This window comes from Piliocolobus tephrosceles, chromosome 5 (genome assembly GCF_002776525.5).
Source record: "Piliocolobus tephrosceles isolate RC106 chromosome 5, ASM277652v3, whole genome shotgun sequence".
NCBI lineage: Eukaryota > Metazoa > Chordata > Mammalia > Primates > Cercopithecidae > Piliocolobus > Piliocolobus tephrosceles.
In genome coordinates, this window is record NC_045438.1 from 144,051,525 (window position 1) to 144,079,166 (window position 27,642).

General features: G+C 40.4%; 2 protein-coding genes across 3 annotated transcripts in view; one reads left to right on the forward strand and one right to left on the reverse strand.

Moving 5' to 3' along the window:
- The window catches only part of GPLD1 (glycosylphosphatidylinositol specific phospholipase D1), a 62,834-nt gene extending 54,962 nt beyond the window's left edge, over window positions 1–7,872 (forward strand). Inside the window, exons 23-25 of the mRNA XM_023209753.3 lie at window positions 102–128; window positions 254–304; window positions 4,651–7,872. Coding sequence (XP_023065521.1) covers window positions 102–128; window positions 254–304; window positions 4,651–4,737 — 165 coding nt within the window. The 3' untranslated portion in view covers window positions 4,738–7,872. The remainder of the gene's footprint in view (window positions 1–101; window positions 129–253; window positions 305–4,650) is intronic.
- On the reverse strand, window positions 7,570–27,238 carry MRS2 (magnesium transporter MRS2). Of its 2 annotated transcripts, XM_023209756.2 has the most exons (12): window positions 26,910–27,238; window positions 24,906–24,979; window positions 21,667–21,703; window positions 20,545–20,657; window positions 18,970–19,042; window positions 17,418–17,527; window positions 15,273–15,403; window positions 14,006–14,122; window positions 12,281–12,433; window positions 11,912–12,029; window positions 10,712–10,825; window positions 7,570–10,182 (listed from the first exon to the last, which is right to left on the reverse strand). In XM_023209756.2, exons 1-12 carry the CDS (start codon window positions 27,097–27,099, stop codon window positions 10,072–10,074), a joined length of 1,341 nt encoding a protein of 446 aa, XP_023065524.1. In that variant the 5' UTR covers window positions 27,100–27,238; the 3' UTR covers window positions 7,570–10,071. The 2 variants fall into 2 exon arrangements, with proteins under 2 accessions (XP_023065524.1, XP_023065523.1); XM_023209755.3 differs by lacking the exon at window positions 18,970–19,042 and having other exon boundaries at window positions 17,418–17,591.
- Between the last annotated feature and the right edge of the window lie 404 nt (window positions 27,239–27,642).

Sequence of the window (27,642 nt, forward strand, 5' to 3'; positions counted from 1 at the left end):
AGAAATGTAGAAATGAGGGTGTAAGGGTATAATTAAAATTGATTTTAGAAAACCACACAAACAGTAATAACGTTGTCTCTCTTCTCAATTTTTTTCTTCAGGCCCAATATGTACTGATTTCTCCTGAAGTAAGTATCCCTTGAAAGACTGAGGAAAGAAAAATTACCGTAACAATGCCCCTTGGCTTATTTTAAACAGATAAAGTATTGCGCTGTGTTCTCCAAAGTCCATTAACAGACAGCATGTTTTGCAGGCCAGCTCGAGGTTTGGGAGCTCCCTGATCACCGTGAGGTCCAAGGCAAAGGTGAGCCCCAGGACTTCATTTCATTGACGTTTATGTTAGTACTGAGGGTGGGATTTGGTGTCTCACTTCTAGGTTTGTTTCAGATTTTATTTTTATTTGAAAAGGAGAAGAACGCACAAAAAGAAAATAACATTCACGTATAATCCCATCACTTCCTTGGTGGAAAGTTTCCCTTTTTACTCTTCCTGTTTTATCCTCTACAGCAGGGTTTGGGGCCAACTCGTCTGCCATCTAATTTTGTAGAGCCATAAACTAAAAATGTCAGCTCATGTTGAGATGGTTGAAAAGAAATCAAAACAGAATGTTTTGTAACATATGAAGTTTAAATGACATTGAAGTTGCAGTGCCCACACAGTTGTAGTGGAACACAGCTGGGCTCGTCTGCCGTGGACTGCCCATGGCTGCTGTCACGCCGCAGTGGCAGAACTGAGGGGTTGCTTTGGAGACTGATGCCTCACAAAGCCTAAAGTATTTATTATCTGGCCTGTTCCCCAAAATTGTTTGCTGGCCCTTGCCCTAGAAGATAACCATTGTTAATATTTTGCTATTTTCTTCCAGACTTTCAGAGTTATTTACTTATTTATTTATTATTTTTTATACAGAAGCTTGCTCTGTTGCCCAGGCTGGAGTGCAGGGGTGCAAATTCGGCTCACTGCAACCTCCACCTCCCAGGTTCAAGTGATTTTCCTGCCTCAGGCTCCCAAGTAGCTGGGATTACAGTTGCCCACCACCAGGCCCAGCTATTTTTTTTTTTAATTTTGTAGAGATAGAGTTTTGCCATATTGTCCAGGCTGGTCTGAAACTCTTGGCCTCAAGTGATCTGCCTGCCTCTGCCTTTCAAAGTGATGGGATTATAAGCATGCGCCACCGCACCCGGCCTAGAGTGTTTCAATGACTTTTTTTTTTTTTAAGTCAGGGTCTGGCTCTTGTTACCCAAGCTGGAGTGCAGTGGCATGGTCTTGGCTCACTGCAACCTCTGTCTCCTGGACTCAAGTGATCCTCCAACCTCAGCCTTCTGAGTAGCTGAGACCAAAGGTGTGTGACACCATTCCACGCTAGTTTTTGTATTTTTAGGAGACAGAGTTTTACCATGTTGCCCAGGCTGGTCTTGAACTCCTGGACTCAAGTGATCCACCCGCCTTGGCCCCCATTTTTTTGGCTGTTACGGACAATGGCATAGTGAGCATTGTTGTACCTATCTGTAGCTTTTTATAATTGAGCAAATACCCCACAGGTAGAATCTTAAAAGTAGGATTGCTAGATCTAAAAGTGTACACATTTTAAATTTCGGTATGGCAGATTAAAAAGTTTAACCCTGGCTGGGCGCGGTGGCTCACACCTGTAATCCCAGCACTTTGGGAGGCCGAGGTGGGTGGATCACCTGAGGTTCAGGAGTTCCAGACCAGCCTGGCTAACATGGTGAAATCTCGTTTCGACTAAAAATACAAAAAATAGCCAGGCGTGGTGGCGCATGCCTATAGTCTCACCTATTCGGGAGACTGAGGCAGGAGAATCGCTTGAACCTGAGAGGCGGAGGTTGCAGTGAGCCGAGATGGTGCCACTGCACTCCAGCCTAGGCGAGGGAGCAAGACTTTGTCTCAAAAAAAAAAAAAAAGGGCCGGGTGCGGTTTTCTCACGCCTGTAATCCCAACACTTTGGGAGGCCAAGGCGGGCAGATGACGAGATTAGGAGGTTGAGACCATCCTTGCAAACACGGTGAAACCCCGTCTCTACTAAAAATACAAAAAAGTTAGCCGGGCGTGGTGGCAGGTGCTTGTAGTCCCAGCTACTCCAGAGGCTGAGGCAGGAGAATGGTGTGAACCCGGGAGGCCGAACTTGCAGTGAGCTGAGATCGCGCCACTGCACTCCAGCCTGGGCAACAGAGCGAGACTCCGTCTCAAAAAAAAAAAAGAAAAACAAAAAGTTTAACCTTAAAATACACCTCTAAACCACTGATTGCATTCATCCATTTATTTTAGGTTATGACACTGTATAGAACTGTGCTAGGCTATAAGAGATAAAAACAGAGAAGGCAAAGTCCCTGTTCTTGAAAATAAGATTTATATACATGGAAAGTCAAATAAAATGCAAATTAGTATAGGATTAAATGCTAATGAGTAGCATGAAGAATAAGTCTTAACAGTGGGTTGAAGGGCTGTGGAAGTCTTCATAGATTTATATATATAAAACCGTGTCTGTAAGACTTGGTAAGTGCTGTGGACCAGGCTCCTGTGGACCTGGTGGAAGGTGGGAGAAGGAAGAGGATTAGAAAAACATTGTGGTGAAACTGCCCTCTAGTGGCCAATAATTTAAGTGACCCATTTACAGGCAGGTCTAAAAATGTAGGATTAACCACACAACAAAAAGATGGTTATTAACTTTTTGGGAAGATTCTCAGAAGGTCTGATCACAGGAAGCCTTTATATCACAAGCTTGGCTTATATTTAAAATTTTATTCGTTTCAAAAATTAGGCATTATCAAGAACCCATGTATTATAATACAAACTATACATATATCAACTATAACTTACATCAATTGAGAGTAGTGGTATATACCGATTATGTAAAAGTAATTTGTATTTTATTCCTGTTTGTAAAACAATGCAAATGCACCTTCCTAATTATTGTTCACCTGGGTTGGTGTTAAAATTACTTCACTTTTCCAGCACATCCCTGAGCTTGGGGGCGTTTTTGAGCACTCTGGGCGTAAAGATAAATTAGATGTTATGTTTCAAAAATGGGCATTGACAATCAGGAGGAGCAGAGTGGCCTTTTTCTGAGATTTGGGTACAAGTTATGTTCTGAAGACTCCTTCCTTTCTGTGGCATAAGAGCATTCAGTGATGAAATTAGTCGTAACAAACTAGAATTAGGATTCAGTTCTGAAACTTCTCACAGGGCTGCGTTCCATCAGCTCAGGAGCCTCAGCAAAGCGGTAACTGAGTGTGTAGTGAGTAGTGTTGTATCAGGCACCTGTGAGACAGACAAATAAACCTGAGACACGGTCCCAGCCCCACGTGCTTGTAGTCTAGATGGGAAAATACAGCAGGCCCACAAGACCATCCAGGTTGGTATATGATGACCACGAGCCAAAGGAGGTCAGACAGCAACGGCAGCGGAAGTCTCTGCTGGTGGAGTCAGGGAAGGGCCTGCAGAGATTATGGGCCCGGAGCTGCATCTGGAAAAATGACTAGACTCTGACAAAACAGAAGCCGAAGGCCAGGCAAATTCAGTAAATGTGTAATTCCATAAATTGGGAAAGAGAGGGAGAATAAATTACCGTTTGATTCCATTTTCTTAAGTGTAGATTTTCCCTGTTAATTGACACTGGGGTATTAAGGGATAAGATAAGCACAGGGCTAAGCATAGTGTTTGACCCATGGTAACACCTTAACAAATTTTAGCTATGATTATTATTTCTGGATTTCATGAGTAGTTTTCAAAATTAAATAAGAAACTGTCATACCCTGCTCTGACCAAAATACTGTCAGCCAGTTTGATCACCCGTACCTCATGGGCCAGCTTTGGTTCAGAATAACTTTTGTCAGTTTCCACAAATCAAATCCAACCTTGGAGTATGAAGATTTGCCACCACTGAAAATGTTTAAAGACCCAGGCATGGTGGCTCACACGTGTAACTTCAGCTTTGGGAAGCCAAGGCGGGTGGATCACTTGAGGTCGGGAGTTCGAGACCAGCATGGGCAACGTGGCGAGACCTCGTCTCTACTAAAAATACAAAAATTATCCAGACGTGGTGGCACATGCCTGTAATCCCCGCTACTCGGGAGGCTGAGACATGAGAATTGCTTGAACCTAGGAAGCAGAGGTTGCAGTGAGCCGAGATCGCGTCACTGCACTCCAGCCTGGGTGACAGGGCACAACTTTGTCTCAAAAAAGAAGAAAATGTTTTAAAAACTTGTAGCAAGTTTTGAAGGCAATTCTGAAAGATGGGTCCTAAAATGTTTTAAGCAGCAGGGTAGGTGGGAGGTGCGCTAAACACACTGGCAAAGCCAGTTTCTGGGGGAACTCCTTATTATTCAAGATATGTTTTCCACATTGTACCAGAACTAAGCATGTACTGCCGTACTTCTCCTTTATGGTTTATGTGCCAAAATAGGGATTGGGGTGAGTGTCCTTAGCTGTGATCTTCAGAACCTACAGATGTGAGAAAGTGGTCTGCAAACGAAGGGAAAGTGGCATTTGAGTTTAAGCCAGGGGCAGGGGATCTGGCCAGTGTCTTATTCATCTTTGTATTTCTAGAGCATAGCACGATGCCTGGACTACAGTAGGAACTCAACAGATGTTACGAATGAGCCATGAATTCTGTCTGTCATTTGTCCCCTACAGAATCAAGTCGTCATTGCTGCTGGAAGGAGTTCTTTGGGAGCCCGACTTTCCGGGGCACTTCACGTCTATAGCTTTGGCTCAGATTGAAGCTCTCGCTGCGTTTCCCCACTCTGCCCACCTCTCTCATGCTGAATCACATCCACGGTGAGCATTTTGATGGACAAAGTGGCACATCCAGTGGAGCTGTGGCAGATAGATGTGGGGCTCCTGGGAGTAGAGACACACACCAACAGCCACACTTTCTGGAAATCTGACATAGTAAATATATGACTGCACCAGGAGTATGTGAAATATCAGACACACACTGCTCATTCACGTTGCCTTCCGCAGTTTATTTCCTCGCTCCCTTTGCATCTAAACCTTTCTTCTCTCCTAACTTTTTGCCTATAGTCAGACCTGCTGTACCACCTATTTCCCCTTCCTCTTGAATGTCTTTCCAGTGGCTGGAAAGGTCCCTCTGTGGTTATCTGTTAGAACAATCTCTGTACACAATTCCTCCTAAAAACATCCTTTTTTAAAAAAAGAATTGTGCAGCCATAAAAAAAGAGCAAGATCATGCCCTTTGCAGGGACATGGATGGAGCTGAAGGCCATTAACCTTCATAAACTAATGCAGGAACAGAAAACCAAATACTGCATGTTCTCACTTGTAAGTGGGAGCTAGATGAGAACATGTGGACACATAGAGGGAAACAACACACACTGGGGCCTATGAGAGGACGTAAGGTGGGAGGAGGGAGAGATCAGGAAAAATGACTAATGGATACTTAGGGCGATGAAATAATCTGTGTAACAAACCCCCATGACACACCTTTACGTATGTAACCTGCACTTCCTGTGCATGTACCCCTGAACTTAAAAGTTACAAACAAAATTGAACTTAACAGATTGGTGGCCCATGCCAATCAATGTATAATAGAAAGCATAGTATACAGAGAAAAACTGAGGGAGGAAAAATAGTACAGAGAAAAGTATGGGGGTGAGAGATGACCTCACATTCCAAATCACTTGTGACTTAGTCCTTTTTAACTTTTATTTTAGGTTCAGGGGTACATGTGAAGGTTTATCTTTTCTGCTCCTCCCCTCCTCCTACCCCCTTCCCTCCTCAAGTAGACCCTAGTGTCTGTTGTTTTCTTTGTGCTCGTAAGTTTTTATAACTTAGCTCCCACTTACGAGAACATGCTGTATTTGGATTTCTGTTCCTGTGTCATGTGTTAGTTTGCTAAGGATGATAGTCTTTTTTTTTTTTTGAGACGGAGTCTTGCTGTGTTGCCCAGGGTGGAGTACAGTGATGTGATCTCAGCTCACTGCAACCTCCGCTTCCCAGGTTCGAGTGATTCTCCTGCCTCAGCCTCCCAAGCAGCTGGGACAACAGGTGCAAACACTACGCCCGGCTAATTTTTGTATTTTTTTTAGAGACGGAGTTTCACCATGTTGGTCAAGCTGGTCTCAAAACTCCTGACCTCAGGTATCTGCCCACCTTGACCTCCCAAAGTGCTGGGATTACATGCATGAGCCACAGGACCCAGCCAATAATCCTTTCTTAATAAGGATTAATGCCTTTTCAGCATTTATATAGTGAAGGCCAAATACAAAAACCAAGAATAACACCCTTCTGTGCCCTCCAATGCTTTTGTAGGGTGGGTTGGTCTAACACCTAAAGAGCCTAGTGACACTGCTTAGTTTTAAGCCATCTCATGAGAGACCTTTGTCGCATTAGATTACAACTTGTGCCAAAAGAACTAGAGGAAAAATGTGGCCTGAGCCACAGGCTACTGTAAGGGCTGGAGAGGAAAGCAGGCCTTGGCCTCACTTGTTCCTGGGCTGTTTTTCATAGGATGGATTTCATTTGCCAGTCCTGCAGTGTGGCACATTTAAGGGAAAGGAATGTATCATAGGGTTTCAGTTGCAGTAAATATTAGCGGGCATTATCTATAAACAGTAACTAGTTTATTTTGTGTTAAATTGGGAAGAACCTTTCTTCTGCTACTGGTAAGATGATACTAAAAGCAGGAGAAAATAACAAATGAGAAGAGCCCGTCTCCTCTCAGCTTCTCTCAAGGCAGAGTAGAGATTGGTGAAAAGGGGACAGGAAGAGGAACCCAGCTGAAGAGTGGGAAGGTCACAAGAACATCAACAGGCACATCCCTAGAGAGCATCCCTGGGTCACTCTCAGGATGACCTCATTTTTCTTTAAGAGGTACATGTGCTGGCTGCATAGTAACCTACGGCACAGCAAAAGCACAAGGAAGCGCCATTTGGTTTCATTTAGGTACAATTTTTGGTAGCCCAACCTGTCTGAAGAGTTACTTTTCATTAAAAGGATGATTATTTTTAAGAGACCGAAATTACTTAGTTGTATTCATTTATGAGTTGAGCAGTTTGGTAGAGCAGACTCTAACACGACACTTCAGTAAAGGGATGTTTTTCTCAGTACTGGATCTTTTCATTAGACAGATGCATTTATATAAAGTGTGTTTTTATGCTTCACTAAATGAGGCCTGTGCTTAAACATGACCATTATTTACCTCACGATTTACATTTTTCTCAATGCCTGAATACACCCAATAGCAAGCACCAGGTGGAGGTTAAGACCCACAAAAATGGAAGCTTCCTTTCAAGTTTATAGGACATTTAACCACGCTAACCCCACTGTCAAAAACAATGTAAATTATACTCCTACTGTAAAAGGTCAACTGATACGGCAGGTATGTAAAAAACCTGGCATACAGGAAAAAATTAATGCATGACAGTCTATTAATATGCAGGACACATATTATCCTGATATGTGGATTAAATTTTCATTCCACTAAGTATTAACTATAGTTTTAAGCATTGATTCTGCTTAATAACTAAAATGTAAAGACCTTACCTTGTAGGGTTATAATTTCTCATTAACATAAATCTGAACTTATACAAGTTTAATTCAAATTTATCTTTATTTCAAGATATCAGAAGACATTTACATATTTGCATTTTCTGTCTTTCTACTATCTGTGTATATGTAACAGCTTTTCTCAAGGCTTCAAGATAGGAATTGTTTTATACCTTTGTATCACAGACCTAAGAGATCAAAATTATTTGAAGATGGAGTGGGGACAAAACTGGGGTCTCTGCAGTTCCTACTCTGTGTACCATCCATTAGCTCACCTCTGTAGGTATTACTAAAGTAATGAGAGTAAGTCCTAAATCCAAAGTGCAACTTTAATATTGCAGTTCCAAACAGTAAAGCTGTATACAACTCTTGGAATAACTCAGCAAAATAAATAGCTTTTTAATATAAAATTAGTTAGTGCTGCTTATCAGTCTATGTTCATGAAGAATAAAGTGTTACGAGCATCCTCAAATGACACCTGTTGTGCCCACATTTGTTTAGGGGCCTTCCAAAGACAAAGAGGGTACCACACCCTGTACTCGACATGCTCGACAGGTGATCTGATTGCTCACTCATGTAACCCAGTGTTTGGTACCCACTTTCAAACAGTAATTAATGTGCTCAGTCCATTTTAGTTCAAAATTTAAAACCAAGGAACTTCATATATTTTTGGCGTAAGCTGATTTATTATTTATGAGAACTTTAAGAAGACTCCTGCAATCACAAAAGTGGAACTAGTTGACATTTTGAAATCATACTTGATATAACCACCTTCAGGAATTCTGTAAACCACTAGCAACTTCCCTTTATCAGACTTATGAGGTAGTTACATTATTTTTCCTTTTATTGACATGATTCATCAAAAAATTATTTTACCCAAGCTCATAAACTAAGTCAATAAAACTGCAAGGAAAAATGACCAAAATTCTATCTTTTGCCTGATCTTAGTCAAATCAAATGTTGCCCTCTGGGATTCCAATTCTTCATGTCACAGTTAAGTAGTACTTATTATGTATTTTACAGTGATAAGACCTAAAATAGCAGCAGTGTGCTCTGAGGTGTGCCAAAAGGGTACCCTGTGAAATCTAAGTATTATCAAATATAATCTTAAAAATCCTAAGAGATTCATAACGCTAGAGGGTGCTGTATGTTCACACTCCAACAAGCACACCATGACGCATGTTCCTGACCCACAGTGTGGTTGGTGCACAGGGGCCACTGCATGCTCGAGTCTAGCCCAGCCTGTTCTGTGCCATTCTGTTCTCCAGCTTCCCTCTAATGGCTTCCCATGACCACACACAGGAATGGGGAAACCTTACTTGTACTTCATCTGTTTTCTTCCAAATCGGCTATGGGAGTAACATTTTTATTCCTATCAATCACCAAACCACCTGAAAAATGGACTCTTAAACTTCCTCATATGACATCACATTAGGGTAATCATGTACCCTCAATATCAGGGTAAGCGTATTTATTTTGTTATTATCACATTTGTAGTGCAAGAGCTGGACACTCTAGAATCTTCCATGCACACTACTTTGGGAGGCTTAACGTTCTAGTACATAACTGTATTTAACCTCCAGAAAACATTTTAAAAGGTAGGTAGGATGTTAAAGAGGATGGCAGCTTTCAGGCTTACAAATATTAGCCATTTGTTTTAAACCCCCGTCTCTGTGGAAATGAGAAGATATCACAGTTCTAACATTTACTCACCCTCATGTTGTAGGAAGCTCATCTGTCAGCTTCTGAGGTGTAGGCGTATAGATTAGCAGGGCAATACACATTTTTCTTTTTGGGGCAGGGCAAGGGTGCTATCTAAAAATCTACTTTAAAAATCAATAAATGGACAAAGTGCTACAAAACAGTAACAGAATGGAAATACTTCCTTTCAACTTTACTTCCAAAGGCTCTAATTACAGAGAGCAAAGAAAACTAGTCTCAGGGGTTGAGAACGTGAAATCTTGATTAGGCATCCATACAATGGTGATATTATTTTTTATTCACCTTTTATTTAAAAAAGGGGGCAAATACAAGAAAATAAGGTTATGTCTAAGTTTGGTTTTTAAAGCTCAAACTTCCAGAGTTTGTTGTAAGGTTAATACATAGAATGCTAGCTTTTTAGTCACCTGAGAATCAGGAAATTCATCTGAACATAATTCCCTATACTAAGACCTATAGCTACCTATGGGCTTGTCAAGTTCCTATGCTTCATTCAGCATGAAATTGCACTTTTCTTGATATGTATAAATTAAATAAACTCTATACAACTGTCTGTGCTTGTGTTACCTCTTACCACATCTATAAAAACAGCATTTAAAGTTTGTAGGAAATAGAATTTTGGCCTTTTACAAAGCAAATAACTTTGTTTCTTTAACTCAGAATTCTGGAAATGCAATCCAGTTCTGGTATTGTGACTGCCAAAATATTTTTGTTTTCAAACATTAATTTTTTTCAAGTGTATGACTCTATACAAGAAAACAATAAAAACAGTATCAGAAGTTTCCTGTGACTACCATAAGAAAAACTTCAGTATCCACGGGGCTGTTCCTAACGGTTTGTTAGGATGCTCCTTCCTGATCCAAGTCCATCCAGCCTGAGGCTGTTTTTCAATTCCATGCTTCTATCTGCCAGAAGAGTCTTTTTAGGTAAAGAGGCCATCTAAATAAAGCAGAAATATTAATTTTAGTATCTTTTTAAAAGAAAAGTCACTAGTAAAATGATATATTACGTAACTACTCAATGAAGAAAGGACTATAAGCAGTATCAGTGTCTTAAGTATTTATTCCAGTGGTGTCTTCAAGTACAAAGAAAATGGAGGTGAGTTTTCTATCTTTTCTTATGAAAACATTATACATGTTTCCTATATTTCCATTTGGTTATGACAGAACCTTACACCAGAATTACTAACATCTGTTTAAATGTATGTTTGTCAGAGAGTTCTACAGAAATTATATTTCTAACGTATTTATTGCTAGTAAGTGCTTTACACATATTATCTCAATTCTTCCCATAACCCTATGAAGCAGGTAATACCGACTTAACAGACAGATAAGGAAACTGAGGGAGGTTTGAGAAAGCAACTTGCAAGGGTCATAGTGCCTGTGACAACTTAAGCCCAGGCGCTCTGACTTCAGGGCCCATGACCATAACCCTTCCGCAGTACTGCTGTGAACCATATCCTTCATACCATAGGAGGCAATGGAGCTTCCAGCTGTCGTCCAAGGAATGAAAGCAGGCGCCTCCAGATGAGGCCACTTCCCATGAACATAATCCCTGTAATCAGCCAAAAAATTCTGTGGTCCTAAAAGAGAACACACAGTTCATTTCAATCGCAAAATGTAAGGTTCCTTAGAAGATTCCCGGAACTGTTACTGTCCCAGAGTTTGAAAGCCTTATGTTATTTGTACAGCTCTTTCCCATCGAAAGGAACTAAGAAACAAGTGCCTTGATACCCACAAAATAAATCAGAAGAGCATGATTTAAAAGGTTTTAAATATTTTAAAATCATCTATATGCCAAATGTACTGCTTTTACTTTGTGTTTCTTTCCAGCCTTTGTTATGTGCATACAAATCTTAATAGTCACGATGCTAGAGGACACGCAATTTAAGGTCTTTGCTTATATCCACAGTTCTCAAACTGTGAGCTGATGTGCCCGGGGCACCACAGCACCTCAGAATATTTTAAAGTTTCAAGGGAAATAACACAAAAGAATCTGTAATATAACAAAGGAAACTTTTTGTCTATGGATACTGTGAAAAAATTACTAAGACACTAAGGGCATCGTGATCCAAGAAAGTTTGGGAACCTCAGACTTAGAATAACATTCTTCCTCAACATTTTCAGAATGGTAATACTTTTGCAGCACACTGTTTTTAGTTGATGTACAGAATCACAGAATTTAAATGTAATCTCTCACAAGGAAGGAATCACATTTACAGCGATGCTGTTAGTTGGTTATCATTGGCTCCAGTGATTAAGAGCTCACTTCTTCAAAGACAGCCTGTTACACAACTCATCAGCTATCACTGATGGAGACGCATGTCACTTACTGAGCAGAAATCTGCCTCCTTTTTTTGTTGCTCTTCACCAAGGATGCAGTGCAGTGGCGCAATCTTGGCTCACTACAACCTCCGTCTCCCTGATTCAAGCGATTCTTATGCCTCGGCCTCCCGAGTGGCTGGGATTACAGGTGTGCGGCACCATGCCCACCTAATTTTTGTATTTTTAGTAGAGATGGGGTTTTACCATGTTGGTCAGGCTGGTCTCGAACTCCCGACCTAAAATGATCTGCCTGCCCTGGCCTCCCAAAGTGCTGGGATTACAGGCGTGAGTCACTGCGCCCGGCCAAAACCCCTCAAGTTTTAGAAATAATAATACATTCTCACCTCTTCAAGGGAAGATTCCAAATTCATTCCAAAAGCAACTCCCATTAGTCCAAAGAGCGAAAGAGAGAAGGTTCCCATGGTCAGCTGTAGATTCAACCTCATCATCACGTTTCGGTGGCTGGAGAGGAGAACACCTATTCAGATTAGAAGGGCCCACTAACTATACAGAGCACATTCATCAAATCTACTACAGACCACATGGATGAAACCTACACATCAAAAAAAAAAAAAAAAAAAAAAAAAAAAAAAAGACTTTAATGTAGTAAAGATGTTAATGATGGCATAATTCCTCACAAAATGATATTTCCTTAAAAACTTTATCTTATAATTATTTTATAAAACTTACTGTTTTATATAATGCTTTCTTACCTGTCCAGATTGATGAAAATAATACTTTGTGAATCATCAATCAGCACCCTAAGCTCCCGAGCTGCATTGGAGAGATCGTCAGCCAATCGGTAGTAGTTTTCCAACAGCAACTCCATCTCTTCTGCATGGTCAATCCCAGCACTGCTCTTTTCACTTCAATTAAAAGAGAAAATAATTAACATACCCCAAAGTATGTATCATATCCTTAGTAACAAAAACTTCCTAAATTAGTATATAGCATTCAGCTACCAGTGGACAAGCTAGCCTTTGTCTTGCCTTTTTTTTTTTTTTTGAGATGGAGTTTCGCTCTGCTCCCAGGCTGGAATGCAGTGGCGCGATCTCGGCTCACTGCAACCTCTGCCTCCCAGGTTCAAGCAATTCTTCTGCCTCAGCCTCCCCAGTAGCTGGGACTACAGGCACGTGCCATCACGTCCGGCTAATTTTTGTATTTTCAATAGAGATGGGGTTTCACCATATTGGACAGGCTGGTCTCAAACTCCTGACCTTGTGATCTGCCCACCTCAGCCTCCCAAAGTGCTGGGATTACAGGCATGAGCCACAGCGTCCGGCTGCCTTTGTCTTTTCTATAGTTGTGGCCAATCTGTAAGTAGCTATGTCAACTGATCCTAAACACTTTACAGATTGAGGACAGAGGTTCCATCCTTATGTAGACTAGTTGGTGTCACTGTATTACATGGCCCCAATCCAAGAGATTTTTATGTGGATACATGCTGCCAATAACAGGAAAATCCAGATATGTGAATGCAGATGAATTAGTGCAAATCCAGTACCACTGTCGGGTAAAAGAAAATCCACAACTAAAAATATCAAGACCATTTCCTTTTGAGGTGTGTGTTCCTTTTGAGGTGTGTCCATAATGTGATTTCATATAAAGAAAATGTTTTTGAATGATATCAATAACCACTTTGCTCCCCTACCCTACCAGGAAGGATAAGGAGGAACGAAGTCCTCTGAAGAGGTCCTTGTTTCATAAAGCATATTAGAGACAGGCGGAAAGACTGGCCTAAGCAGAGCAAACGGGAGTTTCTGCTACCATACCTATCTGCTGTCTACCAAATGTTATATCGCCCCCTTTATCTTATTATTTCCTTATCAGGATATAAATAACCAATTTTTCAAAGTGCTTTAAGAAAATCTGTACAGACTGTGGAAACTACACTCATTACAAAGGTGTATTAATTTCTGATATTGCTCTAGAAAGACAGAAACAAAATATTTGGGTATTTAAAAGTAAACACTTAGCTGGAGTGTGCACAAGAAGCATAAACAATTTCTCAATTCATAAAAGACAAAAGGTTTATAACATTTTCATGAGACTGAACTTACATAATTCATGTTAAATGCTGCACTCATGTATTTACCCTACTTGTTCCCTCCCCCATGTAAATGTCTCTCTCACTTTGCTTCCTAGGTAAGTTATTTTGGTAGATGTATGTGCCAATCTGGTGGTCAGTCCCTTGAATATAAAGGTAACTGTGTTTATATTCACTGCACGTCAGCAGTGTTGGGTATGCAGTATGCATACTCATATAATTACATTGAATTAGATACGATATTCTATCTGGGGAAATTATCTGGAAACTGGGGATGAAAATCTCTATATTCTCTAGTCCAGAAAAATGTTATATTCTGTAATGAAAAATCACCTTGAAGTGGAAAAGGCAAAATATTTAAGGAAATAACAAAGTATAATTATATACTTACAAGACTTGCGGGTCGCTCCATTTTGATAGACAGAGCTCTTCTAGCAACTCTTCCTCATCCAAGATCTCCAAAATTGACTCTTTGAAAATTTTAATATCTGTTTCTAACTCTGATAGACTATAAGAATAGATACACAAAAATGATCAATAGAATAAACTTCTAAAAACATTTCATAATAGTTTTTAGAGTATCTTATCAAATATATTATCTTATACATTCATGTTAAACAATGACTTATTAAAAAAAAAAAAAGGGTGAGTATTTACCAGGCAAATTAAGAATCAATTTGGCCAGGAGTGGTGTCACGCCTGTAATCCTAGCACTTTGGGAGGCCAAGGCAGGAGGACTGCTTGAGCTCAGGAGTTTGAGACCCTCCTGGACAACACAGTGAGATCTTATCTTACAAAAAAATTCAGAAAATTAGCTGGGCACGGTGGCGTGTGCCTGTAGTCCCAGCTACTTGGGTGGTGGAGGTGGAAGGATCGCTGAAGCCCAGCAGGTTAAGGCTGCAGTAAGCTGAGACTGCACCACTGCATTCCAGCCTGGGCAACAGAGTGAAACCGTGTCTCAAAAAAACCCACAAAAAACCCAAACCAAATCTAAATTAATTGGTCAAATTATCAGTGATATAAATTTCCTCATACATTATTTATCTCAGAAACATAAATTGCTTGTGAATTTAAGATTTTTGGTTTGGGAATTAGTTTTATTCTTAATCAATGTGGCAGTGATAATATAGAACAGACTAGTTACTCTTAACTGATAAAAACACTCCAATATTTTTGGACAAGAAACTACTGATTCAAGAATTTTAAATGTTAATTATTGAAGGGATTTCGGGAGTACAACTCCTGAGAGCATGTTCATTCTATTTATGATACATATAAAATACTGTTATTAAATTCTGGAAGGCATTATGATTTTAAAGAAAAAGAACAACATGGACTTTGAATTTGGATTTAGATCTGCCATTTACTAGCCACATAAATTTGGGAAAGTTACTCAAACCTCAGTTTTCTCTCTTCAAAATGAGGACAACATCAACTATTAACTAGGTGATGAGATGAGATCACATACGGAAAAGAGCCTTACATAACATTTCATGCAAAGTATCTTTTCAACAAACATTAGATTGTGTGCTCCTTTTAGCTCAACTTCCCACCCAGGTTACTTTCATACTTTAAAAAAAGTTATGAAACACAATGTTAATAATTGATTTTAAGATATTTGTCTCCAACTCCCAATGTGATACATCATCCATATTTACCTTTTGCCATTCTGTAGTAGAATGTGCAGTTTGCTTCTGTCTACAGAAGAATGTTTGGGGTCCACCAAAGCGTCTAAGGTCTCAAGGATCAGTGGCTGCAAAATGCTAAGTTTCCCCTGAAGGGTGTTGATCTAGATAACAACATGACCTTTCATAAGAATTAAAACAATCTTTTTAGAATATTCAGGATCAGCGAATCCTCTGATTAAATACAGAAATCTGTAGTAGCTTGAAATGCTGGTAACATTTCAGAACATAGTCAACTCTAGAATGCCTATTCCAGATGATTCAAAAACTACATCTTCTGGGTTCAAAGAACCATGTGTGATGTTATCATTAGGCACAGATTTGGCTGACAAGGAACTCTCACAAGAGTCTTTCTCCTATAGACACTCATTATGAAGTAATGAGGGATTAAGTAAAATAAAATCTGCTATTCTATTATTAAAACACAAGCTTTCAGTAATACCTGTGTTCTCCGTATACAGAATATGGTTCAAAATTCCTGCAAAGCTCTTTGAAAATAAAAACTTGAGCTTTAAAACATAAACATATGAGAGTAAAGTCAAAAATACACTATTTAGGTTGACGCAAGTATGGTTTGATATTCAGCAGGTATGCACTAATCCTGCTATATAGTTATTAAAATACTGAAACACTTCCATACTAGTTGGCAAATAGCATATACTAACTAAATCAGGCGGTAAAACTGATGACGTAAATTACAGCATATAGTCTTTATCTCAGAAGCACAATTACTGTGAAACTAAGATTTTTTTAAATTTGGAAAGGAGTCCAGAGTCACAGTGCTCTCCTGACATGTTGTCTATTTCGTGCGTCTCCAGAGGAACTGCTTCTGGGTTAAGAAGTCCTTGGGTGGGAGGGAAGGCTGGACAGCCAAATAGGCAGACCACATTTTTTAATCTAAGAGGTATTGAACCCTCTGCTCAGCAAGGTGTGGACTCAGGTAGTGGTTGGGGAGGCTGCTGAGGGTCACAGATAGGGTATTTGTGAGGCATATCTACTCATGGTATGTCTTGGTCCCTCAGGTGGGTCTGGGGAGCTTTCCCTTGTTCGAAAACTTATCCTTTTTGAGTGGCAGCTGGTCTTGCTTCTATGTAGTGTTGTTTCATAAGGGAATCTTCCTGGGACCCCATTTAAAGGAAGAAGAACGTGTATCCCAGCAGACATCCTGAACTCCCTCTCTGTTCTTCTCACAGCCAATCTCCAGGCAGGAGACCCATGTCAGCCCAGCCCCTCTCCTCCCCCTCCTGCTCCCTTTGAGATCCCACCTTTCTCCTAACAGCATGAGCTCCTGAAAGCTTACCCAGCCTGTGGAGCCCATCACTTACTACTGTTTACATCTTTCTATCTTCTGCTTTCCCCCTGCTTGGTAACTGGGCTCCCACTACTCACCATCTCCCTGGCTGGTGCTAGCTGGTGCTCATTACCCCGAGCAGGAAGTGTAGCCATCTATTCTTTCAGAGCAAGGCAGACAAAAGAGAAGTGTGCCAGGTTCACCCAACCCAAGGCACCTCATGTCCTCTCTACCCTCTTCTCCTCCTCCCACTCTGGTTTGTATGCTCCCAGCACCAACTCTTGCATGTAGCCAGTTCCTGAACAGTATTATCCTGACTAACGGGGAAGAAAAGATAACGAAAGATTTGTGGGGTCAGGAAAGCAGAGAACCACCCTTGTTCAGAGCCTGATAGGAGTCTCAGACATCTAAGGACTCTCAAAGGAGGAGTCACTGGAAGAACTGGGCGTGATTCCTATGTCAATCGAGGTCTCAAAAAGATGCATCATTTCCCTGACTCAAACAAAGGACCATACAAACAAATCGAAAAATGACTTGATGAAATGATATAAAATACGTATCACATGTAAAGCATTTTCATAATATACACAGTCTTAGAGAACAAAATAGAATGCACTTAAACCCCTAGAGTATTTAGTTCTATTTGATTGGGTCATAAAGTACAAGAATTAAGTGATATCTCCATGTAAGAGCCTTAGAGATGACTTCCTCCGGGGCAGGATGTGGTCAGGGGACATGCCATTGAAACAATACCCCAACTTGTCTTCCCACTCAATGACATTTCAAAATCAGAATAAACCCAAAAAGCTAAATAAAAACAGACTTACCCAATATTGCAGGAGTGCTTCTATAGCTCTAAACTCAAAAGGTAAAGGGTATGTAACGAGTTGACCCTCTCCAGACAACTGTGAAGGGAGTTCCCGGAACAGCCATTGCTCTAAGTTTAAATTACGATAATCTAATATCAGAAGACACTCCGGAGTTATCACAGCTTTCAAATACTGTTTAAAAAACAAACAAACAAACAAAAAACACATAAATATGTAAGTGTATATATAACACATGCATGTATATACATACATATGTATACAAACATATATATGCGCAAATTGTAGAGCTATAGGAAAAAAACATTCATAAAATATGGTTTAATACTTTACTAATTTTGGATTAAGACTAAACTAAATCAGTGTTCATTTTGTTTTTCAAAAAAATCAAGGTTTTTTTTTTTTCAAGAGAAAGGAAACTTAAAAAGTAAATGTCTGGATACTGCTAACTCACTCTCAATAAAATTGGAATTATTCACATAATTTATATATTTACTAAGACTTCTGGGGTAATCATGGAAAAAAACAAAAACAGAAAGCTGGGCATGGTGGCTCACACCTGTAATCCCATCACTTTTGGAGGCTGAGGAAGGTGGACCATGAGGTCAAGAGATCGAGACCATCCTGGCCAACATGATGAAACCCCATTTCTAGTAAAAATACAAAAATTAGCTGGGCGTGGTGGCCTGCACCTGTAGTGCCAGCTACTTTAGAGGCTGAGGCAGGAGAATCGCTTGAACCTGGGAGGCGGAGGTTGCAGTGAGCTGAGATCACGCCACTGCACTCCAGCCTGGCGACAGAGCGAGACTCCGTCTTTCTTTTTTGAGAAAAAAAAAAAGAAAATAAAGTCTTCATAAAAGTCAGGTATTGAGTAGACTTTTAGAAAAGATTTAGTTTAATCATAATTAGTTTGGCACAAATTGAAATTTCCTTTCTAAACCAGCACTAAAGCATATAAACCAAATCTGAAATTAAGATAAAACATAGCCTTACTACTCTAATTTAGAACAGTATGAAATTAGAGTTTTTTCTAAAATACTGGTATCTTTTATGTTAAAAGTAGATAAAGGTAGCCACTTTATCAGTGATATAGAAATTAGAGATAATTTTCTACTTTTACATTTTTCCAACATTCTATCATGAATTTTTTTTTTTTTTTTTTGAGATGAGAGTCTTGCTCTGTCACCCAGGCTTGAGTGCAATGGTGCAATCTCAGCTCACTGCAGCCTCCATCTTCAGGGTTCAAGCTATTCTCCTGCCTCAGCCTCCTGAGTAGCTGGAATTACAGGCACCTGCCACCATGCCCGGCTAATTTTTGTATTTTTTAGTAGAGACGGGGTTTCACCATGTTGGTCAGGCTGGTCTTGAACTCCCGACCTCAGGTGATCCACCCTCCTCGGACTCCCAAAGTGCTGGGATTACAGGTGTGAGCCACCACACCCAGCCTCATGAAAATTTTTATACAGAAAAGTTCAAAGATTGCAGTTAACACCATATACCCACCAGTTAGATTATATAATTATCACTCTGCTAAATTTGCTTTTTCACATACCTGTCTGCCTCTCCATGAAAGAGACACTGTTTTGAAGAATGCTAGCTACTGCTTCCAAGAGTAAAGAATACTTCTGGAGAAAATCACTTGGGAGAAGACTGCTTCCATTTTTGATAAAGTATTTCTTATTTACTTATTTATTTTTAGAGATGGGATCTTGCTGCATTGCTCAGGCTGGTCACAAACTCCTGGTCTCAGGTGACCCTCCCAATTCAGCCTCCTGAGTAGCTGGGACTAAAGGCACATGCCACCACTCCTGGCCCATTTTTAATTATTTTGATTAATTCTAGAAAAATGAACAAAAATCTGCTATCAAAGACTCTTTGAAGAAAGAAAGTCTCATATCCACTACAAGGCCAATACCATTGAGTCCTGTGTCTCTTCATCTATTTTTGAACTTAAACATTAGCCCACCAAAATAACTGATATCCACATTAACTCTGAATCACTAAAGAAAGTCAAATTATATTTGGCGTGCTCTGAATAGGTAGGGGAAAATACAATATATTTCGGAAAGTCTTCCATTAAAAAAATTTAAATTGGCCAGGCCCAGTGGTTTACGCCTGTAATCCCAGCACTTTGGGAGGCAGAGGCGGGTGGATCACCTGAGGTCGGGAGTTTGAGACAGCCTGACCAACATGGAGAAACCCCGTGTCTACTAAAAATACAAAATTAGCCAGGTGTGGTGGCTCATGTCTGAAATCCCAGCTATTCAGAAGGCCAAGGCAGGTGAATTGCTTGAACCTGGGAGGCAGAGGTTGTGGTGAATGAAGATTGCACCATTGCACTCCAGCCTGGGCAACAACAGCAAAACTCCATCTCAAAATAAATAAATAAAGAAAGGCTATAAAATTTAACATGTATTCCTGTGCTACTTAGAAAGCCAGAATATGTTTTTGGTAGCTCAGGTTATGTTATAATTACATGTAACTGTACACAATTGGAAATATATCTGTTACAAATCAGGATTCTTATAGTTTCCAGAACTAGAGAGTAAATCCCAACAGTAAGAATGAACACCACAGTCAGAGGTTTTTCAACTTAAAATACAGCAGTGTTATTCCTATTGAACATGTACATATAATCCATGTAAAATGAGTTCTACTCATACTAGCATAAAGCTATAAAATATCCTATGTTTCATGTAGCTACTTTTATTCCAAAATTACTTTTAACCTAGATACTGATCAAGATAGTCAGAAGGCAGGCCGGGCGCAGTGGCTCACACCTGTAATCCTAGCACTCTGGGAGGCCGAGGCAGGCGGATCACGAGGTCAGGAGATCGAGATCATCCTGGCTAAAAAGGTGAAACCCCGTCTCTACTAAAAATACAAAAAATTAGCCGGGCGCAGTGGCGGGCGCCTGTAGTCCCAGCTACCTGGGAGGCTGAGGCAGGATAATGGTGTGAACCTGGGAGGTGGAGCTTGCAGTGAGTGGAGATCGCGCCACTGCACTCCAGCCTGGGTGACAGAGTGAGACTCTGTCTCAAAAAAAAAAAAAAAAAAAAAAGATAGTTAGAAGGTAACTTTTATAAGATTGTATTGGAGAAACACAGATGAAAATAAAATATTTTACCTCCATTCTCATGATAATCCTATTGTTTCTGACTGTGATACTCATTACATGCTGAAACCTCAAATCTCTGGCTTGAAGACCTAACTCTTGGTATAATTCAGTTTTCTTCTTTTCTATAAAAGAAATAAACAGAGAGGGCTAAACCAAATACATTAAATGGCTTAGATTTTTCCATCAAAGTAGTCCTCCCACCGCCATCAAGATAATTTTTGGTTACTACCAGAAACAAAAACTAAAATTAAATCTTAATATCCATTTTTACCTAGAAAACATACGTGGGCTAAATACCGTCAAACTAATGATTTTCTTATCTATACCTCATAAATTTCTCACTACTTAGAAGTCCCTTGAGACTAATATAGAAACCACAACTATGCATCATTAGAACCTATAAATTTCCAGCTCTAAAGACAGGTTATCTTTCTTAAATATAAACTGTACACAACTACATTTTCTATTTTTACTACAACATCATCTTCAGTATTTTATATATGTGAACAGATAAGCTTGATTGTCTTTGTTCTTGGACTAAGACAAAAATGAGAAGAACTGAATTTATTACCTGAGACATTCATTCTCGGGGAGAGCTGAAACTCACATCTGAAGTCACATAGTGAAGTAATGCCTAGTCTCACTTTTTAAAGTAGCTGTCCACAGACAGCCATCAGCAGCAGAATTCCATATGGCTGCCATGCAGTGACATGTCCCTGTCCACCTTTTGTCACCCACTGCAATGTCAGTGGTATTATCTGACTCTGCCTTAAACATGCTTCAGGGGAATGAATGCGGGCAGTGAAAGGGACACTAACAAGAGAGACAAAAGAGAAAGAGTGTGTCCCTGGGCTGCAGCTCTACACCAGCCTCTCTCTCCCAAATATTCCTTCAACAGCCTGTTAGAGCGAAAAGTGGCTCCTGCTAGAAGAAAATAATTCTGGAAGAATACACACAGTCTGAGTACTGCCAGCTCCAATTAAGACTGACAGACAAATGCTGAAGAAAGATCTCTTTCAACACACCTGTATATACAGAGAATATTCTACTCAAAATCCTACAATTTCTTGATTTCTATCAGATTCACTCATTGTTTAAAAAAATGATTTAGAATGCTAATCAGATACTCACCAAAAGAAGTAACATTTCCCTGTTTGTCAAATTTTGTCTGAAAATAGAGAATAAAACAAATTATTATTTTCTTTCAAATTAGAATGCTACTTACGGTATTGTTAATTTAGTTAGGAATTTATGGTATTGTGAGTAGTATCCCCAAAATGTTGAAATGCAAATATAAACCATTACTGACCTTCTTTAGATTAAATCCAGTTATGAGTTAAGGGTTTTTAAAAATTCCTTTTTTCCTTTGCTAGGAAAAATCAGATCTGGGTTTAACTTTCTATCTTGGTTCCTCTAGAAAGTTTGATAAAGGAGTATTAGTTGTGTTGTTACTAGGTAACAATCCTTATGGTAAAAATGACCATTGACTGGTAGACTGCACTGGACTGGGAAGATGAACAAATTACAGTTATCAGGTGAAAAGCAATAGCTCTCTTTGCCCTTTCCTGACTGTGGTGGCTCTTGTGGCCATGTTCCCCACCAGAATCCTGGACGCTGTGCCTCTGTGACGGTTACAAGGGATACTGTCACTATGGGGCATGGGGATTCGAGCCAAGGTGAATCTCACATCCACCTTTGAGAATCTTACCTCCTTGTCACTGAGCGATCACTCAGAGGACCAGAGAAACCCCTGGATGGCTGCAAAGACTTGTTTTGAAGAGGAAACACCTAACACTACCTTGTTGTTTCTCTTGTCCCTTATCCTTCTGAGTAGACTGGGACCAAGTATGGCCTGCCTTGTGAATCTAAATGTCTACATGAAGCTAAAGTATCTTTGGTGGGTGGTGCAGAATCAATAAAGATTTACAGAACCTCTTCTGATAGTCTGAAGACAGGATTTGATATAGAAAATGCACCTATTTCCTGTAAAGTAGGGGAGTATTTTTCAGTGATGTTTATCCACAGTCAAGTTTGAAGATGTGAAACATTTAATGAATCACTATGTGCTGAGCTGTACTACTTACTATGACAGACACATTTCAGAAAGACACTCTAACATAATAAGTACAATATAGGTCTTGGGTTATTACCATGGAAATATACATGCTGTGTTAATCACAAAATAAAAACTCACAATTTATATATTTTATCTTGCTTCTCATCAGCAAAGATAAAATTAATATGAATATATAAGTTCCACAGAACACTAAAGGAAAATTTATATCAAAGAAAGCTTTATATTTGTGTAATAGTCTAGCTTTCATCCTTATATGTCACAAATACATAAACCCACTGCAGAAAATTTGAAAATGAATATATGTAAAATAAAACTATATTAATCACCTGAAATGACAAGTTTTAGAGAAAACTGTGATAATATTTCACTGAATATCCTTCCAAACATTTTCCTAATAAAACATACTAATGTTATACATACTGCTTTGCAGTCTCCCTCCTTCCAAAGTAGCAACATATGCGGAATATTTTTGCATCTCAATATTTATATGTACGCTTTTTTCTTTAATGGAACTTAAAAAATTTTTTTAAATCATACAAATTATAATGAAAAAAATATTTACTTTGTAACCAGCTCACTTTTTAAACTATTTCAAATGCACAAATTTCTTTTTCTTTCTCAGATTCCATAGCTTCATGAATTTAAGTGTTCTTTGAAATTATTTCACCTGCAAAGAACTTTCAATATTTGACGTTTGACTTTGCATTCTTTTTTTTTTTTTTTTGAGACAGAGTCTTGCTCTGTTGCCCAGGCTGGAGTACAGTGGCACAATCTTGGCTCACTGCAACCTCCACCTCCCAGGTTCAAGTGATTCTCCTGCCTCAACCTCCTGAGTAACTGGGACTACAGGCATGCACCACCACACCTGGCTAATTTTTTTGTTTTTTAGTAGAGATGGCGTTTCAGCATGTTGGTCAGGCTGGTCTCAAACTCCTGACCTCAAACGGCTGCCTCAGCCTCCCAAAGTGCTGGGATTACAGGCCACCTGTAATCCACCTCGCCTGGCCCTGATTTTGTATTCTTTTTGTAGTCTCTGAGCCACCTCACCTGGTCCTGATTTTGTATTCTTAACTAAATTGGCCAACTCTTCCAGAACAATGAATAACAGTGGTAACTTTTAAACGCAATTCTGGGGGTTATTTCGTTCTGTATAGTTTATAAAGAAAAGCTCTTACGTTAACAAGCCTAAATAATCCTAATGAAATGTATTTGGGGCTTACTATATGTGAGGTACTAGTTTAAGGGCTTTCGATATATGAGTTAATTTAATCCTCGTAACAATTCTATGCGGTAGGTTATGCTCAGTTTTCAGATGAGAAAACTAAGGCACAAAGATGTTATCCTAACTTGTGCAAGGCCACCTAGTCAATAAGAGGCAGAGTGAGACTGGAATTTAGGAAGTCTGGCTCAGATAGGCACATCTTTTTTTTTTTTTGAGACGGAGTCTCACTCTGTTGCCCAGGCTGGAGTGCAGTGGCATGATCTAGGCTCACGGCAAGCTCCACCTCCCGGGTTCACGCCATTCTCCTGCCTCAGCCTCCCGAGTAGCTGGAACTACAGGCGCCCGCCACCTCGCCCGGTTTGTATTTTTAGTAGAGACAGGGTGAAACCCCGGTGTTAGCCAGGATGGTCTCCTGACCTCGTGATCCACCCGCCTCGGCCTCCCAAAGTGCTGGGATTACAGGTGTGAGCCACCGCACCCGGCCGGCACACGTCTTTATCAAGCTTTTTTTTTTTTTTTTTTGAAAAAAACAAAAGCCTACAAAGAAGCTGCAAGAATATTACAACCAATTCCCATAGAGCTTTCACCTAGTCACCTTTGTTAAAATTTTGCCCCAACGGCCTTCTCTTTCTCTAAAAATATGTGTGTGTGATACATTATCTTATTCATTTATTTCCCCCCTCACTCCCACTCCCCAACCATTTCAGAGAAAAGTTACAGAGATCATGACCTTTCAAAGCATGCACTTTTAAATACTACACTCTGCTGCCTTCAAGATGCTTCCGCCTGCGTATTATCTTGCAGAACACAGGTTCAAGCCTCTTTATGGCTCTGAATTGTGATTGACCTGTTCTAGTATTAAAAGGGGAGGTGCAGTCATTAGCAAAGTTCAAGATAATTGTTAAGCAAATCTAGCAGGCACTCAGGTCACTGGCCAGGCACAACAGCCATGACATGTAACTATAGCGATTATAAAACTCAAAATAAGTAGTATCTTGGCCAACGGTCCAATGAGTTAGTAAGTATGGGAAGCATTTTCTGTACGATTTCCAATGTATTGTACATACTCACCACAGTAAATACTGGGGCTACACTGGCTAAAGTGGCTTGAGAGACATCAGAAGTTCTTAACCGGTGCACTTCACCTGAAGAATAAATTAAGAGAATTCCTGTGGTTATATGATTCACATAGAGCTAAAATACAACTCTCATAGTATGTGGAGGCCTTCAGACTATTTTATCATTTTTAAATATTTTAAGAAGAAATACTCTTGTTAATTTTAATATTTGTTGGTGATTATCTTAGGTTTGGCAGGGAATGATTTTCAAAAGTAATGGCTTAGGTGAGGCATTAAAATAACTGATGGATTCCAATCACCCTTTTACCTTTCTAATTATTACTGATATCTCAAAGTTGGATGAACGAATGTGCAACATCGTGTTCTGAGATTTAAGAAAATGTCTGGTCTTCCTTTTTTCATAAAAGGCTCTTCATGCGCATTTGGTAGTAGATACATTTTAGAAAACATAAGTCCTAAGTGCCACTTGATCTTTCAAGCATTCCAGTATCAGCATTATTTGACTGGCTCATAAACTATGAAATCTATTGATTTTACTTCTTTTCTACAGATATTCTTTATAGTGAATACTTACGAAACACCCCCACTGAGCTGGAAGGAGGACAAATCTTTATTTGAAAATTAGTCTATTTAAAATATGTGACTAGACTGAGTCGAAGTGAACGCTGAAGTATAATCAAGTACATTTAATGACTGACAGAGGACACTGTTTTATGCTTCCAAAGTAATTACACTGACTCCAGAGACTGTAGAAAAAAATCCTACTTCTGATCTTTTTTCCACTACATACATGTAATGATTCTTGTAATTTGTTAATATCTGAAGTTTCATTTCCCTTTTACAAAATACAAATTATCACTATAAGGGTAAGATGAATAAAGGTAAAAGTCATTTGCTGATTACAAATGGCTTTCAATGTTTTAATGTCACAAATTAGATAGAGTGTAACCGGGATTGAGATTCTGAACGTCAATGCTTGTCCTCAAAGTTTCCTCCAACTTGCTGAAACTGGATTCCTAAGCATTATCAATGGAGGGTGCAGAGCATGTAACCCAACTTAGAAAGACTCTCCAATAAGTGGAGAACCAGGTGATGACGAGGAGTTACTTTGGGAGGCTTTTGAGAGCACAACTGAGAAAACATATTTGAGGACACTGCTATATTCTTGATAAAGTCATTCATTTCAATACCTTTTATTCCTCATATATTTGCACTCACATTTGTGAAAATCTTAACTTTTCACCATGCTTCAACATTTGGTGTAAAAATAAACAGTAAATAAGATTCTTTTTTCTCAATCCGATCTCCTGTTTACTTATACAGTACTGTAGTTGAAAATAAAGTCAAGCCGTTCTCAGAAGCAACTCAGTCTTCAGCCTCACTTCCATGTGCGTTCCCAATCCCTGCGCAACTCGACAACTGTATAAATGTGTCCGTAAGGAAGAAAAGGAAGATAAATTAATATTAATACTTATGACTTCGGAACGGATGAAAGCCTTGTTTAAAAACACCTCTCGGCCAGGTGTGGTGGCTCATGCCTGTAATCCCAGCGCTTTGCGAGGCTAATGCGTTAGGCTTGAGGCAAGGAGTTTGAGTCCAGCCTGGGCAACATAGTAAGACCCTGTCTCAAAAACAACACACAAGAAAACCTCTCACAAGTGCACTTAAGCGGGTTGTTAACTAACGTGATCACGGTCTACAAACGATTCCTAGGTTGTTCCTATGGTTATATAATCTGCAGCAAGGGCGGTGGGGGAGAAGGCAGAGGGTTGGCCGCTCGGACCCCAGCAGGGCACAGCGCACATAGCAAGGTCGCATTCTGAGCTAGTCGGGCGCAGCTCCGCCCGCGGGCCTGTGCAAGCTCACAGGACACACGGGAGGCCCAGGTCTGCGCAGGGCGCAGAGCAACAGGCGCGCCGCGCCGGGTGGCTGGGGCAGCAGCGTAAGGTCACTGCAAGACCACCGTCCCGAAGCTGTGGTCGGGTAAGGGCTGTACCTGCCACGCGGAGCCGGCCCGGCCCGCAAAGTTGCGCCGCCCGGCTCCTTCCAACCAAGTCGGCTGCGCGGCCGCAGGCAGCAACGGGACGCGCCACAGAGGTCAAGTCCAAGGCCAGGGCACACAGCGTCCGCCGGGGAAGTCTCATCGCGCGGGGCAGGAGGCAGGGCAAACTGCGCAGGCATTCCATGGTGCCGGAGCGAGGAGCAGGCAGCACCCAGAACCCAATTCTTCATGCCCGACGGTGGCTGCCCCGGCCGCAGCACTCGGCCGACGCTACCGACCGACCTGCGGACGCTTTGTATCAGTCATGCGCGAGGCGTGCCGCGCCTGCGTACTACTTCCCCACGCATGCTCGGAGGGTACCTGTGGGCGTGCCTCTTAAATCCGTGGCCAATAGACGTTTGCGTTCCTACTGGTACCTGTACCTGTACCTGTACCTGTACCTGTACCAAAGTGAGGGAGCAGGCGGGCTGGGAGATGGGTGGAGCACGTTTACTTGCATTAAGTGAGCTCGTCAACCTAGGTTCTTGGGCCCTTGGAGTGTCATGGCTTTGCAGTTTGTGGAGAATTTTCATACCTATGAAAATTGCAGTTTGGAAATGAGTATGTTACCCATTCCCAAATCATTTAATTTACATTTAAATTTAACTTGGTGTAGGGAGCAAGAGGGAAAGCTCCCACTTTTGCCCTCTGAAGGTTGCTGGAATGAACAGATTAGTAGGAGAAAAAG

Bases quoted from the DNA above. Each gene is read 5' to 3' on its own strand.
- MRS2 (XM_023209756.2), bottom strand. From the start codon at position 27,099: ATGGAATGCCTGCGCAGTTTGCCCTGCCTCCTGCCCCGCGCGATGAGA. The intron at 15,404-17,417 runs GTAAGTCTGTTT...GTTGTTATCTAG, and splicing joins AAGCACTCCTGCAATATTGG to ATCAACACCCTTCAGGGGAA. The intron at 10,183-10,711 runs GTATGAAGGATA...TGCTTTATTTAG, and splicing joins AAGCTCCATTGCCTCCTATG to ATGGCCTCTTTACCTAAAAA.